At 43.9% G+C, this 19,887-nt stretch overlaps 1 protein-coding gene across 1 annotated transcript; it reads left to right on the top strand.

Annotated features, from left to right (window-relative positions):
• The first annotated feature begins 11,767 nt into the window (after positions 1–11,767).
• On the top strand, positions 11,768–19,143 carry EIF5 (eukaryotic translation initiation factor 5). The gene is made up of 12 exons (XM_082647503.1): positions 11,768–11,837; positions 11,972–12,183; positions 13,264–13,543; positions 13,654–13,735; positions 14,028–14,200; positions 14,467–14,578; positions 15,612–15,760; positions 16,016–16,174; positions 16,526–16,687; positions 17,013–17,177; positions 17,481–17,615; positions 18,024–19,143. The coding sequence occupies exons 3-12, from the start codon at positions 13,472–13,474 to the stop codon at positions 18,111–18,113; spliced, it is 1,299 nt and encodes a 432-aa protein (XP_082503629.1). The 5' UTR covers positions 11,768–11,837; positions 11,972–12,183; positions 13,264–13,471; the 3' UTR covers positions 18,114–19,143.
• Positions 19,144–19,887: the final 744 nt, after the last annotated feature.

The following is a 19,887-nucleotide window of genomic DNA, read 5'->3' as shown; positions in this document are numbered from 1 at the left end:
TTAGGAGCAGACTGTTGCCATGTTAAAAGCACATCAGGATGGCAAAGGCCTGACAATGAGGGGTTAACTTTTTGTAGAAGCAGAACGGACTTTATCTACATGTGCCATGATCTTTACAGATTCTGCTGTTGTTGCCATGGTGTGAAAGACAGCTAGGGCATTTCCCTAATACTTGGGTTCAGTCCCTTCAGTGGGAGCCTCAATTCTGATGACAGATAACATTTTATGTCAGGACATATAAGATTTCCAGGAATTTCATATAATTTCTGGAATACTTATAATACGTATACTTATATAGATATAACATAAAGAAGGCTTAATGTCATCTCTTATTTGACAATGCTTCCCACATAATTTAATCTACCAAATAATCCTAGTTAAATATTTTTCTGAGATGCCTCAGGGGTCCTCTGAAGCATCTCAAAGTTAGCTGGAGGTCAAAAGAACTTTAATTAGAATTTGATACTTTGAAAGTTTGTCAAAAATATCAAAAAGTTTCAAAACACTTGGTCAAACAGGATCATAGGTCACTGTGAAACAATACTTATTTACTTAACCAAAGTGACAAAAAAATTCAAAATCAAATACAGATCACTTAAAGGCAAAGAAATTCATATAACCTGTTATCAAAAGCAGCATTCCAAGAAAACTTTGTTCTCTTAACAGAGAGAGAAAACCAAATCCAGTCTTGCTTCAGCGTACTTTTAATAACAAATTTTATTTATCTAATTAAATTCAATCTAATCTTAATCAATTCTGACCATGTACAAAACTCTTTTCTCAAGTTTCCTTTTCCATAACCTTCCATCATTGTCTGTATCAATATTCGCTTGTCCCCCCCCCCCTTTTTTTTTCCATCCAGAAACAACCAGCTGTAGGAAAAAATTATTCTCCTTTTTTTCTCTAAACAAAGATATTTACATTTTTATATCTTCTATCACTAACAATATATAGCCTACTTTTTTATACCTGAAATTCTTACTTTATTATTTTAGTATCTTTAATTACATATATTATCATTTTTAACCCTTAAAAAATTTAATCTCTAGTGAATCAAGATATTACTCTGTCATATCAGTATTTCCTGATTAGCAAACTTAAGAACATATTTCATAACCTTTAAAAACACACCTTTTCCTCATAGCATAATTTCTCTTTCTAATGTGGTACAAGACATGTGTCTAATAAGCCCAAATATCTTCAGTTTTTTCTCTCATAAGAAGACAAAGTGGGGACTTCCCTGGTGGTCCACTGGTTAAGAATCCTCCTTCCAATGCAGGGGACGCAGGTTTGATCCCTGGTTGGGGAATTAAGATCCCACATGCCGTGGGGCAACTAAGCCTGCGCGCTCTAGAGCCCACGTGCCACGCTTAGAGATCCCTCGCGCTGCAACGGAGAGTCCATGTGCCGCAACTAAGACCTGATGCAGCCTAATTAATTAATTAATTAATTTAAAAAAACAGCAGACAAAGTAGGTAAATTTAGACATGTTTAGCAGTGAATGTTTCAGTATTTTTACCTTACTTGGAAATGATCTGGATTTTCAATGAATTCCCATCATTTATCTCAATTGAACAAAACTCTAGAGTTTCAAATTACCTAAAATCTGGAGAAACTGTTTTTAGGTATGCATACTATCAAACATAACCATTCTTTAAGAGTTCACCTAATACTTTTATCCCATTTATCTCTACTTCATTACTTGTGAAAATATCATCATACCAAGTTAATTTTCTTGCTGACAAATTTTGTAACAGAGACAACATGAACTTACTGACTTTTAGTAAACCTAGGTACAATAAAAGTATTACATTTAATGTTGATGACCCTAAAACCATGTCTGTATTAATCAAACCAACAACTTAAACTTGTTTCCCTTTATTCAAGAGTAATCCTAGATCACATCATCCTTTAAGCATTTGGATTAGTTTTTTCTACATTTAGAAATATTTGATTTTTAAGTGCTTACTTTTTTTAAATTGAGGTATTGTTGATTTACAACATTGTGTTAGTTTCTGGTGTACAGCAAAGTGATTCAAAGATAGATAGATACAGAACTACATAGATATAGGGATAAATAGATACATAGATAGAGATATAGGTATATAGGTATAGATATAGCATATATTCTTTTTCAGATTCTTTTCCATTATAGTTTATTACAAAATATGGAATATAGTTCCCTGTGCTATACAGTAGGACCTTGTTGTTTATCTGCTTTATATATAGTAATTTGTATCTGCTAATCCCAAACTCCTAACTTATCCCTCCCCCATTTCGCCCTTTGGTAACCATAAGTTTGTTTTCTATGTCTGTGAGTCTGTTTCTGTTTTGTATATAAGTTCATTTGTATCTTTTTTTAGATTCCACATATAAATGGCAACATATGATATTTGTCTTTCTCTGTCTGACTTATTTCAGCTGCACCAGATCTTAGTTGCAGCATATGGGATCTTCGTTGTGGCATGTTTTTAGTTGTGGCATGCAGGATCTTTAGTTGCGGCATGTGGACTTATTTGCAGCATGCGGACTCTAAGTTGCTGCATGCATGCGGGGTCTAGTTCTGCAAGCAGGGATCGAACCCAGGCCCCCTGCATTGGGAGGGCAGAGTCTTAGCCACTGTACCACTAGGGAAGTCCCGACCATCCTGCTTGAATTTTAAAAGGTTTTCCCCCTCCTTTTTTTCCCCCCTTTGATTTTGGCTTCTACTAATTGAGCCAAGGCTGTAGTCTCAGGCAGCGTGGGCTGTGTTTGCATTTCAAGGACATGATGGGAGTTATAACTTTAAGCTTTCTCCTAGGAGTACTTATTTTCTCTCAGGGTTAGAATTTTGAAAAGATGTTTTATCAAGCTAGCTTTCTTTAATTGTGCATATAAAAATCAGTTTTGGAATGTCAAAAAAGTTTCCTCCTGGGCTTCCCTGGTGGCGCAGTGGTTGGGAGTCCGCCTGCCGATGCAGAGGACACGGGTTCGTGACCCGGTCCGGGAAGATCCCACATGCCGCGGAGCGGCTGGGCCTGTGAGCCATGGCCACTGAGCCTGCGCGTCTGGAGCCTGTGCTCCACCACGGGAGAGGCCACAACAGTGAGAGGCCCGCGTACCGCAAAAAAAAAAAAAAAAAAAAGTTTCCTCCTGGCCATTTTAGGGTTAGAAAAGTACTTGCAAGTATTGGTTCCATACCAATTGTGGAAGCCAGCTGGAGTTCCAGTGGGTGGCTCCCTGTCTGGGAGCTGATAGGCTTTAGAAACACAATTTCCCCCTTTCTTTTAGATTCATTTTATTATAAAGTGCAAGTCTAAAATTAAATTTAAATTTCCAGTTTTAAGCCACATTAAAAAAAAAAAGTCAGCCAACACACTTCACTCCAAAATTCCTTCCAGGCCTTCCTGTATGGAAATTTCCTCTAGATCCCTTGCCTAGAAATTCCCTCTAGGTTTTCTTCATGTAGGAGATGTCCTGGTACCCCCTTAAGACTCCGAGATGTGCAGTAGAGGCTAACACAACATTGTAAAGCAACCATACTCCAATAAAAATTAATTAGAAAAAAAAAAGTTGTGGACCATCACTTAATACAAGGAGGTCCAGGGGACTTCCCTGATGGTCCAGTGGTTAAGACTGGGCACTTCCACTGCAGGGGGCACAGTTCGATCCCTGGTCGGGTAACTAGATCCCGCATGCCGCATGGTGTGACCAAAACAAACAAACAAAAAATACAAGGAGGTCCAGATATCAGGAAAAACTCACCAAATCACTTAAAGGGTGCTGTGAAGATGCAGGGGCTCAAGGGACCATGAATGGTACCAAGTGCTGGTCCAAAGTAGACTCCAGGTGACCTCAGGTGCATTTTTCTGATATCCTGCTGACTATGCCAAGTAACATCGACAAAAATAACCAATAAACAACCGGAGGCATAGAAAAGAGTTTCATCTGAGCCAAACGGAGGACCACAGCTCAGAAGCCAGCTTCCCAGATTATTCTGACAAACTGCTCTGGAGAAGCATGGTTTTCAGCACAGCTTTATGTCCTGTCAGAACAAAGAACGTCATACAAGTCAGGGATACATTCCTTCCAGCTTTCAAAAAAGACCAGATCAGCACGTACACAGTGAGTCAGCATGGCCTTGGCACCTGGGGAGGGAGTCATAATCACAAGTGGACCAGCATTGGCGTCCAGGGAAGAGAGGCATTTCATCTTTATTTTTAACATGGACATTCATTACTTCTGGTCAGTGTACACTTTTCTTTAATAATTAAAGCAGATATATAGTGTATGTTTGATATGCCACAGACAGGCTGTTCTACTCAGCATACAATTCAAATTAACTCAGGTATAAGCCAGAATGACTTCTCATACCTCAATATGTGAAAATTTCTTTTCTTTCTTTTTCTTATTTTTTCTTTACTTAGCCCTGCACTGAGTATACAGCTGGTACCTAATAAGTACTTGCACAATAGAATCAAATATTTTTAAAATATTCAAAGCTATAGAGAATGATACATTAAATATCAATGTATCCCCATGTAGAGTTAACATATTTCAATATCCTGTTGTCTTTGCTCCAGATCTTTTATATTACTCATGAAAGAACAAAGACAATATTCAGTTGAATCTTTTTTTTTTTTTTTTTTTTTTTTTTTGCGGTACGCGGGCCTCTCACTGTCCTAGCCTCTCCCATTGCGGAGAACAGGCTCCGGATGCGCAGGCTCAGCAGCCATGGCTCACGGACCCAGACGCTCCGTGGCATGTGGGATCTTCCCGGACTGGGGCACGAACCCGTGTCCCCTACATCGACAGGTGGACTCTCAACCACTGCGCCACCAGGGAAGCCCAATTTTTTAATATGTAATGACATTGTTATATTCTTCCTTAATCTCAAAGGCAGCCTCAATCATGGGTGTTATGTTTATTCTTCACACACGTGTGTTATATTTAAATTAGACATTATGTATTTATTACATAATGTTTTGCATATATATATATATGCATTTTGTTTTTTATTCCACATTATGTTTTTGAGAGATTTAGGCATACTCATATCATGTAAATTCTTTTAACTGCCATGTAGTACTTCAATACATACATATACATCAATTTAATTAGCTCATACTGTATTGATGGATATTTTAGATTAGAAATTCATTTTTAGTTTTGTTTTATTTATTTAGTTAGTTATTTTTGGCTGCATTGGGTCTTCGTTGCTGCACACAGGCTTTCTCTAGTTGTGGCGAGCGGGGTCTACTCTTCGCTGTGGTGCACAGGCCCCTCATTGCGGTGACTTCTCTTGTTGCAGAGCACAGGCTCTAGGTGCACGGGCTTCAGCAGTTGTGGCATACAGGCTTAGTTGCTCCATGGCATGTGGGATCTTCCTGGACCAGGGCTCGAGCCTGTGTCCCCTGCATTGGCAGGCAGATTCTTAACAACTGTGTCACCAGGGAAATCCCATTTTTAGTTTTAGAAACCATGAGGCAATGAACTTTTTAAAAAATATTTATTTATTTATTTTATTTTTGGCTGTGTCGGGTCTTAGTTGCAGCACATGAGATCTTCGTTGCTGCACACAGGATCTTTCGTTGTGGCGCTCGGGCTTCTCTCTAGTTGTGGTGCGCAGGCTCCAGAGCACGTGGGTTCTGTAGTTGCGGCATGCAGGCTCTCAAGTTGTGGCTCACGTGCTCAGTAGTTGTGGCACACAGGTTTAGTTGCCCCGCAGCATGTGGGACCTTAGTTCCCCGACCAGGGATCAAACCCGCATCCCCTGCATCGGAAGGCAGATTCTTAAACACTGGACCACCAGGGAAGTCCCACAATGAACTTTTTGTTCTGTACATTTGCCATATTTCTGGAATATATATCTAGAAATGGAATTTCTAGATTACAGGTAGTCATTGCTAGAATAATTTCCAATGTCATTCAGTAGATTTATACACTTATTGATGTCTTATAATAGTTTGTACTTTTCCATGATCTGGTCAACACCTGACAAAGCCAGAGTTTAAAATTCTGTTGATAGTTGGGCAAAGTGGACACTCCATTTTAGTAAGACTGAATATTTTCTCCTATTTTTATCAGCCATTTAGATTTCTTCTCTTGTAAACCTACTGTTAGTATTCTCTGTCCATTTTTTAATTTGGTTGTTTGGCTTTTTCTTATTGATTTGTAGAAGATTCTTTGTATATTTTGAATACTAATCCTTTCCTATCTCTTTAGACTGTGTGTGTGTGTTAGTATGTGTGTGTAACAGTCCATTGTTTTTCTTTATTTTGTGTATGGTGACTTTTACTGAACAGAATTAAAATTTTTAATATAGTAAAAAGAAAAAAGAAAATGAGTGGCGAAAGGAAAATGTATCCTCAGCCCTCAGATCCCACCTCCTCGCTGAAGTGTCTGAAGAAGAGCACTGGAGCCACTGAAATCCGACTAAAAGAGGAGAAGCAAACTGCTAGAATCTGGATACACCAAGCAGGATAAGTAGTCCCTACAATGTGGGAAAGGCCCTAAAACTGGGAGTAAGGACACCTGACCCCAACCCTGGGGTAAATCTTCTCTCCAAGGCTCACTCTATCCAACCACCAGAGGAGGGGGTAACATGCATACTTGCCACCCCCCTGAGGTGTCAGGATGCCTATAAGAGAACTCGGGTGACAGGGCTCCGGCAGCAATGCTATGTCATTGGGACCATTATCATAATTCTAATGGGCGTGGTCAGTATAACGCAAAGTCTCCCGACAGCCAGTCCCACAGCTTCACCATTAGGCCTAGTGACCACTGCTGCAATGCAGTCATGGGGCATTAATTTTGTTCTTCTTTACTTATTTTAATTCACAGACAGCCTGCCAGACTGCATGTGGACTATCTCAAAAGAAAGCTACTGAGACTCTGGTGAGGGGAAAAGAGGTCCCTGGACTCCGAAGTCACATGGTCCCCTGGCTTTACGGCAAAGTGTTTCCTGGAACAAATAGCACCTGCAGCCCCTGGGAATCTGATAGGAATCTAAATTCTGGGCCCACCCAGACCTACTGAATCCCAGTCTGGGAAGGGCCCAGCAATCTATGTTTTTCTAAGCTCTCCCGGGATTCTAATGCTCACCCACATTTGAGAACCACTGGCTTAGGAAAACCAGGCCATACACAGAGGAGCAGGATAGGCCTCCTGTAAGAAACACAGAGCCCAGAAGGTAACCATACATATTTGCTGTCAAAAACTAGACCTAGGGACTTCCCTGGCGGTCCAGTAGTTAAGACTCTGTGCTTCCACTGCAACGGGCACGGGTTCGATCCCTGTCCCAGAACTAAGATCCCACATGCCACAGGGTGTGGCCAAAAAAACCCAAAAAACAAACAAAACAAAAACTAGACGTAGATGGCAAGTCTACCCAAAGTGGCAGCTGACTCAGCCGAGAATGTGCTTCCTTGGGGCGTGGGTCCAGTGCTTGATCACAAGGCCTAGGCCACGGCCCATCCGCACTCAGTGAGCTAACTGGCTGGCACTGTGCCAGACTCCCAGCTAAAGAGGACAGTGTGTGGCAGAGATGGGAACACGTTAAGATGTTCTCTCACAAAGGTTTGCAAATGGCTGTCAGGAATCAGAGCGGGAACCCAGGGTCTCAGCGGGAGAGCCAGCTGCAGGGCACTCCTGGGCCCCTTCCAGCCCTCTGAGCGCACACGCCTCGTAGGGCCACAACAGCCCACTGCCACTAGAGTCATGCATGTGAGGGTCCAGCTCAGCATGCACCCACCTTGCTTCCCTAAAGAAAGGACCTGCGGCGAGCCAGAAGCCACCAGTGTGGTCACTGTCCCATCCTGAGGTGTTGTGTGACCAGGACACAACCAGTTCCAGAGCAGGGCCTGCTCTCCGAGTCACCCACGTTTTTCCATCATCTACTGAATTGATACCACTTCGCACTTTTTTCTCTCTTTCAAGGAATGACACATGAGAGACGCTGGTCAGAGTTATATACTTGGGAGGCAGAAGATGTCACATCTGTCCCCAGTGACACCTCGCCTGGATACCTCTTCTCCTCAGAGGCATCTGTCCCCTTTGCAACTGAAGGTCCCTGGTCCTCAGCCAAAGTTCAAATGCCTTGGTTCTCCTCAAGGAAAAGTTTCCTGTCTGCCAGTTAGTTACCCTAATGAGGAAGATGGACAAGTGAAGTGGCAACTACAAAGAAGCACCATGAATGCCAGAGGTTCGGGGTGGGGGTGGTGCCAGGCACAAAGGCAGGGAGACCCCAGCCCAGGGGGCCAGCAATTCCACGGAGCGGGACAAGCTTCACTCGGGTGTCCACCAGGAAGATATTAGCCACCGCTTGTTGACACATGGTCTCCCTGGGCAGGGCCTGTGATGTAGGCAGAGCCTATATCCTCGCTGCCTAGCAATTCAGAAATGTTTACTGATATGGTGCATTAGATTACCATGGTTTAGGACACTAGTCCTCAACACAGCCAACACCCTTCACCACCTCTGTACTCACCAGATAACCTTTGGTTCCCTTCCAGCAGCTTCAAATGTCTGCCTATGCGTACACTTACAGGCTTGTGCTAGAAAGAGAACGGGGCATATCCCCTGTAGCCCATCCTCAAGTAGGGGAGACAGGAGCTTAACTAATAGCACACAGCTTTAAAAGTATGCTAGAGGGCTTCCCTGGTGGCGCAGTGGTTGAGAGTCCGCCTGCCGATGCAGGGGACACGGGTTCGTGCCCCGGTCCGGGAAGATCCCACATGCCACGGAGCGGCTGGGCCCGTGAGCCATGGCCGCTGAGCCTGCGCGTCCAGAGCCTGTGCTCCGCAACGGGAGAGGCCACGACAGTGAGAGGCCCGCGTACAGCAAAAAAAAAAAAAAAAAATAAAGAAGTATGCTAGAGGTCAGAGAGAGCTGAGAGAGGGATGTCATAGAGGGAGGCCCATCACAGAGGGCAATGCCTTGGTCCCCTCAGTGGCCCTCAGCTCAGAAGCACAAGGTTCTCAGTCCACACAGACTTGATCTTGCTTACGGGGGCTAATTCATGCTAAAAAGACTCACATACACCCGTAACTAAACAATCGTAAAGCCAATTTAATAACTTACTTTTTTGATAGCTATTCATATTTGCCGTCCAGGACATTGCCTGAAATGCATTAATTCGGGCACTCATTTGACAAGGATTTCATAAGCACCAAGTACCCATTATTTAGCAAACTGTGAGCACCTGGTTGGGGGAAAAACGCAGCCAAAGGTGGTGGAGACCCAGAAATGGGAGGTGCAATTGTGCAATGAGCTTGGCGTCAAGCTAGTGTTCAAACGCGGTCAACTATTTACTAGACAGGTGACTGGGAAAATTACTTAACCTTCCTGAGTCTCTTTCCTCACCTGTAAGATGGGCATAACAACCCTCCCTCACATAATTGTTAAAGAATTAAATGGGATTACACATGCAAATTGCCTAGTTTTATTTATGGTTATATTCATCTGGAGAGGCTGTGTCATACAATGGTTAAGGGAACAGACTTTGGGATCAGACAGATCTGGGTTTAAATTCTAGATCTACCACTTACTAGTGTATGATCTTCGGCAAGTTGCTTTTTTCCGGTAAGCCTCAATTTGCTCATCTGTAAAATGGGACTAAAAATTCCTCATGGGTCAAAGAAGTAAATAAGATAGTGTATTCAAAGGACTTCGAAAATCCTAGGTTACGAGAAGCATTCAACAAATGGTTATGTTTGAGTTGTTTTTAAACGTTGTCCGTGATTAGACACAATGAATGGTACACATACTAAAAATTAAAGTTAAAATTAGTACAAGCTTCTTTAATGAAATTAAATATGGGGCCATCAAACATTACACAAAAAAGTGATCACTTTGTATTTAGTTGTTAAAAAAAAACTTTTCTGTGGAAGCAGGCCTCTAACCTCAGGTAGTTTCATGTCCACATTTTCAAGTTTCTAAAATAATGTCATTTGTCTGCAGCCATGCAAAAACTCAGTTTCAGTACTGCTAAGTCAAACCCCAGGGAGAACCAGAGAGGCGCATTTGGGATCTTTCTAGTTTGTCTGACGGGAACCCGGGTACCCATAAAGCATTATGCATTTGGTTTAACGATTACACACCAACGTATACACTGTGTGATTACAACAGAAGCCCCTGCAGCAATGAACAAATCACTTCTCTCAATTCTGGATCATCCCTTTGATTAATTCTCCCCACTGACACTGTCAATTTTTTTTAATTAATTAATTTTTGACTGCCTTGGGTCTTCGTTGCTGCATGCAGGCTTTCTCTAGTTGCGGGGAACGGGGGTTTCTCTTCGTTGCAGTGCCCGGGCTTCTCATTGCGGTGGCTTCTCTTGTTGCGGAGCACGGGCCCTAGGGCACAGGCTCAGTAGTTGTGGCGCACGGGCTTAGTTGCTCCGCGGCATGTGGGACCTTCCCGGACCAGGGCTCGAACCCGTGTCCCCTGCATTGGCAGGTGGATTCTTAACCACGGTGCCACCAGGGAAACCGACACTGTCAATTTTTAAGTGGCTTACAAAGCTTATAAAACCATGTCAGAGTAATCTTCAACTTTGATAAAAATCAAAACATCTTTCAATTCTAACCTTGCAAATTCGAATGTTGTAAAACAAAGGTCAGCCCCTTATCCACCTCACCCTGTCCTCAGTAACATTGCTATTTCATCCAGATCCGGGAAACCACACTGCCGCCCAGGACACTGCTGCAACCGCTCAGTTATTTGGCTCTTGCTCTAGAGTCAAGTATGTTTTCACATTTCGGAGTGGACTCAGTGCATTTTTACAGTCGCAACCGAAATTTTACACAAAATATTAAGTATCTGAAAGAATTGGCGAGTTTCTGTAATCATATGAACAGAACTAAAATGTGAGAGGCTCTTTGTAAATAGTAATCGTTTTCCAGCGAATACACTGGAACATCGTTAGGAACACCTGTTTTCGGCTTTCCTTTGCCGGGCAAGGAGGTCAATTTGTAAACACTGGAGAGGAGGATTCCACAAACGGTAACCTGATGTGAGGCTTATTTTCAGCAAAGTGACGGTGGAGCACGAGAACATGGAGGACCCCCTCCCCCCAGCCCCAGGATCGGTTCAGGAGGCCCCGGAGTTACGAACTAATTTGGTGTTTTCCTCTTTAGAAAACGGGTGGACGTGAGCGACCAGCCAAACTAGGCTTGCAGGCCGGGCGCCGCGGAGGGAGCGAGGCGGGCGGTTGAGTCACGATCGCCGCGGCCACGCACACCTGAGCTTCGGAGGATAAAAGGCGGCACCTGGGACGAAACACCCAGGCCCTCCAACCTTCGCCCTCTGCCCAGGCCTAGGGGAGTGGGGAGGAAAAGCAACTTCTTTCTCAAGACTCGACGACGGGCGTCCCCAAGGAACGGAAGGGGCAGAGAGAAACCCCCGAGAGTTCCCCCGCCCGGAGCGGGAACTCGTGCGGGAACGCGGCCTCGGGAGCCGCAACGCCGCTGCCAAACAAGCGGGGGAGGGGGGACAACCGCCATCTTCCTCGAGCGCCCAAACCGACAAAGCGCGAGACAGCGACAGAGCTTCCCCGCCGCGGCCCGCCCACTCTCGCGAGCCCGCGAAGGCCTCTGGGAAAAGCGGGGGAGGGGAAAGCGAGAGAAGGAAGCCGGGTTGCAGGGCTGGAGGCGGGCCGAGGCGGCGAGCGGAGCCTCAGGAAGCAGAAGGGGCGGGGAAAGACGCGACTGACGCGAAATGCTGGCCAATGAGGAGCGAGCTCGGGTGGACGGCCAGCCAATGGGCTGTGCGGCCTGGCGCGGGGGGCGGGCGCTGGGGCCGAGGGTAGCTTGAGCGCGGCGGCGGCGTTGTTCAGTCACAGCGAGAACATTCCAGAGGTGAGTCCGGTGGAGGGGCGGAAGCCCCAGGCCCGGTCCCCCGTTCTCCCCGCACCCTCGACCTCCGCGGGCCGCTGGCTGGCGGGGAAGGCTCCCCGACGCCCGCGGCTCACTGCGCCTTCTCTCCGCGCCAGGTCGCCAGGCCCCGGGCGCTGAAGGGTGTGGACCCCGGACGTCGCTGGGACAGCCCCTCCCCGCTGCTCGGCGGCGCCTGGCCCGGCCGCTGCTCGCTGCGCTGCCTCCGCCGCCTCCACCGCCGCTCCTCGGACTCGGGTTCGCGCGCGCCTCACTTCATCCCAGTCCCGGGCGAGCAGCGTTGGGTTTATGTCTTTATTTGACGAAAACGGTGAGTCGGCGGGCCGGCGGGGAGATGGCGGCCGCACAAGATGGCGGCGCGCCGCGTGACCCGCGCGCGCGCGCGCTTGAGTGTGTGAGCGCGCGTGTGTGGCGCAGTTTGGGCGGGCGGGCGGCGGGGCCGGGCGCCGCGTCCCCTCCTGTCCTCACACCGCCCCCCGCCCACGCCTGTACCCCACCCCCACCTGTACCCCACCCCGGCCTCGCGGGAGCGCGCCGCGCGGGCCCGCCGCCGCCCGGGGCTGACTCAGGCCTAATTGCTGCATTCCTGAGTCATCGCCGCGGCGGGGCGGGGGCGGCCGGGCCGGCGGCCCTCGGCCGGTTTCGCTTCCCCCGCCGGGCGGCGCACATGGCGGGGCTGCCGCGGGCGCCGGAGAAGCTGGCGACGTTGCGCCTCCGCCGCTCCCGCCTCGCGGGGGCCTCCGGCTCATCCCTGACAGCCCTGGAGGGAACGACGGGCGCGGGGACGGGAGCGAAGGTTGCGGGTGCGTGTGCGTAGAGAGGAAGGGACAGGGGGTCACGGTCGGGGCCGGGCGTCCGCGCACGCTCCGCGGCGTCCCGCGAGGCCGGGTTCCGTGGGTGTAGTTGGGGACGGGTGGCTCTGGAGTAAGCCCTGGCTGCCGAAGGCGCACCTTGACCGTGAAGAACAGTTGTACAGACTTTCGTCGTCGAGGAATGTATCACAAGTTTGTTGACAACGCGGACTGGGTTGGGGAGAGGAGACGCCTGTCTGTGTTCGTTCCTCGGCGGTCGTTAAAGCACGGCTCCTCGGCCGAAGCCGACCGTTGACGTGGTGACTGGTGGGATAAAAACCCAGAGCAGCTGAAGCGCCGTAGTTGGTTGTCGTTTTAGTCTGGTGGCTCCCAGAATCACATCTGCGTCCAAATGGAGGCCTTTTATGTTGCTGCAGGTGTCCCGTGTTACGTGAGTCTGAGAACTGGTTTTTGCGTAGCACAGATGCTTTTAACGTTGGAGCCTTAGGTGTGATTAAACGGAAAGGACAGGGAGGTGTCTTAATGCAGGGATCGCGTTAAACGTGGGGGATTTGTTTGTTCTTTCTCCTCTCTTTCAGAGCTGTTGCGCAGCCATTGGTACCTGTATTGGGGAAACATAGCATACAAGCAAGAAGCTTACAGCCTCAGTGGCGAAAAATTTTTCATGTCAGAGACCGAGAACTCTTGCAGTCGTTTATGTCATCCCTTCTTCTCCAGACAGAGGATACCAAAAAGTTGCAATCAAAGATCTCTTCATCTTATTGATAAAGCCACTAATAAGCCAAAATGTCTGTCAACGTCAACCGCAGCGTGTCAGACCAGTTCTATCGCTACAAGATGCCCCGTCTGATTGCCAAGGTAACGTTCATCTTCATTTTAGTAGCAAGTCCTAAGTTTTCTTTCATAGATTATTGAAGATTGCTTCTCCCGGGGTAGACGCGCAAAATTAAACTTCTTACTTCCTTTAGGTTGAGGGCAAAGGAAATGGAATCAAGACAGTTATAGTCAACATGGTTGACGTAGCCAAAGCGCTTAATCGGCCTCCAACGTGTAAGTAATGCCTCTTGAAAGAAGTCTAAAGAGGCATTTTATTGACACAAACGTGATAATTTTTGGTCCGCAAAATCTTGCCTGAATTGTATGTTGGTTAACTTCTGGGTCGAGTGGAAATTTGGGCTTAAAACGCATTGGTGTGTTAGTTGTTACTAGTATAAACTGTCTGGGCAACACATTTTTGAACCTAGCAACTTAAAAATACAGAGTGATATTTGTATAAATGAGGGTGAGCAGCCAAAGATCAATTTAGTTAACTGTAATGAACAGATTTTCTTCCCCCAAATAGATCCCACCAAATATTTTGGTTGTGAACTGGGAGCACAGACCCAGTTTGATGTTAAGAATGACCGTTACATTGTCAATGGATCTCATGAGGCGAATAAGCTGCAAGACATGTTGGATGGATTCATTAAAAAATTTGTTCTTTGTCCTGAGTGTGAGAATCCTGAAACGGATCTGGTGAGTGCCTTTGAGGTTTTTGTCAGTAAAAGAAAAAACTGTATCTGTTTCTGTGATGTCAGCAAATTATGTTCCCGGGAAGGCAGAGCGAACGTCAAATTTTGCAGGTATTTCCATACTGATTTCATGTTAAAAAAAGGAATTATTTTGATATTAGACTTGTGTTTTAGATGCCTCTTGATGGTTAGATCTTTTCATATTTTGTTCCTCACAGAATTTTCATCATATATTATGGTTGACATAACTTATTTTTGCTTTTTTGGCAGCATGTCAATCCAAAGAAACAAACAATAGGTAATTCTTGTAAAGCCTGTGGCTATCGAGGCATGCTTGACACACATCATAAACTCTGCACATTCATTCTCAAAAACCCACCTGGTAAGTGCTTATGATAACTTCTAAAATCTCGGCATAAAGCACCTGATAGATGGAAACAATGGAAGTTTCTTTACTGCTGTAAAACTGGAGTGAGGTTGACCTTTGAATACCTGCACAAGTGAAAATTTGCGTATAACAATAGGGTCAGCCTTATACATCCAAGGTTCAACCAACCATGGATGGTGTGAAACTGTAGTGTGTATTTATTGAGGAAAAAAAAACTCCATGTAAATGGACCTGTGCGGTTTAAACCTGTGTTGTCCAAAGGTCAACTGTTTAAGAAATCTCTAGTCATTGTGCCATATTTTACTGAATTTTGAACTTTTTTGTTAAATGTACTGTTTTATGTATTGTTAAAGGTGAAGTACAGGCTGCCAATTAAACTGTACCACATTCTCGATTTTCAAGACCTGTCTCAGTGTGTATGACATACTGTAAAGCAAATTGTAATGGGATCTTAGTAAAGGATCGACTTCTGGAAAACTTTTGTAAATGTGGGTCTTTGCTCATTAAGCTAAAGTGGTTTTAGAGCATGCAAGCAACACTCTGTGGCAGATGATCAAAACTCTGACACAATTTGAGCTTGCTATAGCAAGAAAGTCTAACCTATTCCGGTGTTCTCTTCTCCATGAGACGAGCCGTTATATAGGCTTAAACAGTGTTCCAGCTGTTGACTAAAGTGCGGTTAAGAAATACCCTTATTTAAGTTCATGACGGATGGAAGGAGAGGGTCGTGAGTGCCACTTTAATTACCTGGTCTTCTGAGGTATTACCATTCAGTCTTAATTTTACCCAATAGTTAATACCACTGATAGGTAGGGACATTCCATTCTCAGCTTGAGTTGCTTACCTGTGAAATATAGTGGATGAAATTGATTTGTGAATTCATTTAGAATTATAGGTAGCATTCTGTGTGTGGTTTTCTGAGGGGAGGGTTTCAAAGCAAAAGGGCAAGATTTTAAATGTTCACGATGGGCGATGAGGTGTAATATAAGTTACGGTACTAAACTTTATTTCCTTTTTGTCCCTGTAGAGAATAGTGACAGTGGTACAGGAAAGAAAGAGAAGGAAAAGAAAAATAGAAAGGGCAAAGACAAGGAAAATGGTTCCATGTCCAGCAGTGAGACACCACCACCACCACCACCACCACCACCCAGTGAAATCAGTCCTCCGCATGCTGTGGTCAGTGCAAGGTTGATGGGTGTGGTGGGCACTAAAATTGTGTACAGTGTGACCTTTGGTTGAGGTGAGCAGAAATGAACTGCTCTTCAGTGAACAATACATCAGTATATTGGGTTCCAGGTGCTATTCGTTGACTAAACTAATGTGAACACAAGTTTAGTGGGAAGTTGATGTTGTTGACTAGAAATCTGGGATTTCTTTTTATTACCTATAAGGTCGTTTTTTTTGGCCAAGCAGTTTTGTTTTTAAAAACAGGAAGAAGAGGAAGATGATGATTGGGGGGAGGATACAACAGAGGAAGCTCAAAGGCGAAGAATGGACGAAATCAGTGACCACGCGAAAGTTTTAACCCTCAGTGATGATTTAGAAAGGACTGTTGAAGAGCGTGTCAATATCCTGTTTGATTTTGTTAAGGTGAAATGCTTGCTTCAAGAACAGTTAAACATTTCGTGATCATACTAAATCAGCTTCTACCCATCCCTGAGCTTTGTTAGATATTACTTTAAGCTGGGTACTTGGCAGGTAGTTTGTTGTGTTTTTTCCATGCTTCCTTTTGAAATACTCAAATACAAGTCTCACCTTTACTTCTATTCCGAAATTTTTTTGAGGGTGGTTCCAGGCATTGTTTTCGGCAGGTGTGTATTATTTAGAAGTCCTAGAACCTTCTTGAATTAGGTAGGGGAAGAGTTCGTAAGAGCAGGGACTATGGTATCTCTAGAGCAAAATGTGCTTCCATCTCACTGAATTGCTTCCTTTTATTTGCAGAAAAAGAAAGAAGAGGGTGTTATTGACTCATCTGACAAAGAAATTGTAGCTGAAGCAGAAAGACTGGATGTAAAAGCCATGGGCCCTCTTGTTTTGACTGAAGTTCTTTTTAATGAGAAAATTAGAGAGCAAATTAAGAAATACAGGCGCCATTTCTTACGAGTAAGCGAATCATTCTAAATTCATAAGATTTTACAGCTGTGTGACCTTGGAAATACTGATTTAACCTCGTTTATTTGTACTGTCATCCTGAAAATGGAGATAATTGACCTACCTTAACAGGAATGGGAGTACCTGGAAATTGGTGCATGTAGTCCCTTATACGTAAAGTAAATTAGAGATCTTTAAGCATTGATCTCTCTGAATGACTGCTGTAGGGCATGGCTTCAAAGAACAATTTCTAAGGCAATAAGTTTAGAACATATATTAGAATTGTCAGCTTAAAACATCTAAGAAAGCTTGTTAATGCTGAGATATTTATTTGCAGTTTTGTCACAACAACAAAAAAGCTCAACGGTACCTTCTTCATGGCCTGGAGTGTGTGGTAGCAATGCATCAAGCTCAGCTCATCTCCAAGATTCCACATATCTTGAAGGAGATGTATGATGCAGACCTTTTGGAGGAAGAAGTCATCATTAGCTGGTCAGAAAAGGTGGGGAATATTTAAATGGCTCTTTAAGATTAGAAGTATTGGGGCTTTTTTGGAAGAAGTAGTTAACTACTAATACCTAGTCTGTACATGCTTGAGTGGTATAACCTGTAGGGTGATTCTCATCATGGTAGCTTTCTAGTAAGGTTTCTAGAAAACCTTGTGCTGAATACATTTATTCTGCTGAGGGGTCAAGATTAGGATGTGGCCCAGTCCCCTCAAAGAGATGTATTTGGGCAATTATATAAATGACTCGCATTATTTTAAATTCCTTGAACTAAGAAAATTATACTGAACACTTTTTAGGCCTCTAAGAAATATGTCTCAAAAGAACTTGCCAAAGAGATTCGTGTCAAAGCGGAACCTTTTATAAAATGGTTGAAGGAAGCAGAGGAAGAATCTTCCGGTGGTGAAGATGATGATGAAGATGAGAACATTGAGGTAAACGCTGGGGAAATCATTAAATACAGTGTTAGTGGTGGGTGTTTGAGAATTATAAAATGCCAGTATTGGGTAATACAGCCTCTTAATTTGGAAAGTAATCACATTAATAGAAAAGGTGCTGGAAATCTCTCCTACCCCCAGGCATTGATTCCAAATAAACATTGTCTGAATTTCCAAAGGGAGAGTTTATTTAACGTAAGTATAGGGTTGATCGTTCATAAAAATAAGGTACTGTTAGGCTGCGGAGGGTTAACTTACTTTTTACATACACACAAATTTTCATGAAGAATAATGGCTTTCTCTAGGTAGTTTTTGTCCTTTGTTGACCATTGACTTCTTAGTGGTTTTATTTTACAAGGGTTTACTGGGATAAAGGTTTACAATCAAAAATCTTCATTTTATCAGGTGGTGTATTCAAAGACTGCCAGTGTACCGAAAGTTGAAGCTGTAAAGTCTGACAACAAGGACGATGACATTGATATTGATGCCATTTAAAGGGGTGGGTGCAGCCCAGCTTAACAGTGTAATGCTGAGAATCTTTCTGCATCATCAGCCAGAAGTGCAACATGTATGTGCAAAAGCTAAAATGGCTTAACGTCATGCTACACTTTCTACTAAAAATGTATTGCTGTGAGTGGTCTGTATTTAAACCCAACAAGACATCTAGGGAGTCCATACACATATCAGTGAGCAGATGTAGTTTGCTTATTTACAGCATGTTTCTTTTTGAAAATTTAGTGGTGGACACATTTGGGTCACATTTATACAGTTATAAAAATAAAGGTTTGATTTTGGTCGTTCTTCAGATTTTTGGCTCTGAATGACTTAAGTAAGCTGAAATAATTGGCTCCTTTAAAAAATGTTGCACCATCATCTAATCTGATAGGATTATTGGAGCCTGTTAGTACTTTTAAGTCTTACTTCTAGTCCCTCAGATTGGCATCTGGTAATGTACATTCTTCCCATGCCAAGGTGGACTGATAATCAAATGACAGTGCAACACCTTTAACTTACTGAGATGTTAAAATGACCTGGGTGTCCTCTAAATAATTTTAAGAACAGGTTTTGAAACTTGAATTGTGTATTATTTTTTTCATTTTTTCTATGCTTGCCCCAAATTGTAGTCTTTGAAGTCATGTGCATTGCACGTTGGATGAGCCAGGGGAATTACTACATTAACATAAACATTTTATTATGTGTATGTAGCTCTTGCTTTATATTGAGAGAAAACTGAAACTTTGGGGAGTGATAAGTAAGCTCTACCATTTTATTTGGGGGAAGCAGGAAAAGGTACACTTAATCTCTAGCAAAAACTGAGCAAAATTTTTCAATCAATTTTACTCTTGATTCAAATTACAATTTCAAAATATTTAGACATAGTGTATCTTTTGTTCAGTGTGGATTTTTCCCCTGATAAACTGGTTCTTTGATGACTTCTGCATTTGGATACATAGCTTATACTTTATTGGTTTTTGTTGCTATCTTGCCAAAACAAGTGTTAACTGTATCTCAGATTCCCCCCACCCCCCAAAATGTCTTATTTTTAAAAACTAAAAGCATACTTCTAAGAGCCTATATTTTGGTGTAAGACTTGGGGTGTTTTTTATTTTCACAATGAATAGTGTGAGATACCCAGGAAGTCTGTGATGATGGCAACTGAAAGCAGGTGACTAGGGCCTGACCCAGCCCATCCTGGGCTTTAGGTTTGGAAATAACTTCTTGTGATTTGCTTGCCCAATTTGCTGATGTAAACTCACTTGATAGAAGGGCTCATGACTACATCTGAGAAATCATCTTGAGGATGCAAATTTACACAAAAAGTACCCTGGGAATCAAAATGCGTGGAGAGCACTGGCTTGTATCATTCACCTCTTCGTTTGTGATCCATCTCACAGATTACAATGAGACCTTAACAAATGTATGTAAGTTGTTTTCACATTGAAATTATATGAACATTTGGTATAATAAAACCTTGTTAGCTTGGTATTTTAAGAAATTAAACCCTGGCAGTCTTACTGGAGAGGTACAAATTGGTCTCCAGCTGCCTTTCTTGATAGATTTTGGTGAGGTTGAAGGAGAGCCATATACCTACCTGGAGGGGGATGTGCTTTGTCGCACCAAAGAGAAGAGGTTTTTGCAAATTCATGTCTCACCTAGGTTTTAAATTTTTGCCATTATCTGGAATTGTTCTGGGGGGATCAAGTTGCATTCAGCATACCCATTATCAAGCTAATGAGGTTCTGTTATAGAGGGTTCTTTTCCCCTTTTT

The sequence above is a fragment of the Grampus griseus genome (assembly GCF_964374135.1).
Source record: "Grampus griseus genome assembly, chromosome: 2".
NCBI lineage: Eukaryota > Metazoa > Chordata > Mammalia > Artiodactyla > Delphinidae > Grampus > Grampus griseus.
Note: the sequence above shows the minus strand (reverse complement) of the source record. Positions and strands in the feature narration are given on the sequence as shown.

What these genes read in the sequence shown, in the direction of transcription:
- EIF5 (XM_082647503.1), top strand. Translation starts at nt 13,472, where the DNA reads ATGTCTGTCAACGTCAACCGCAGCGTGTCAGACCAGTTCTATCGCTAC. An exon ending in TCCTGTTTGATTTTGTTAAG is followed by an intron (nt 16,175 to 16,525) that starts GTGAAATGCTTG and finishes TTTTATTTGCAG; the next exon opens with AAAAAGAAAGAAGAGGGTGT. An exon ending in TCATTAGCTGGTCAGAAAAG is followed by an intron (nt 17,178 to 17,480) that starts GTGGGGAATATT and finishes AACACTTTTTAG; the next exon opens with GCCTCTAAGAAATATGTCTC.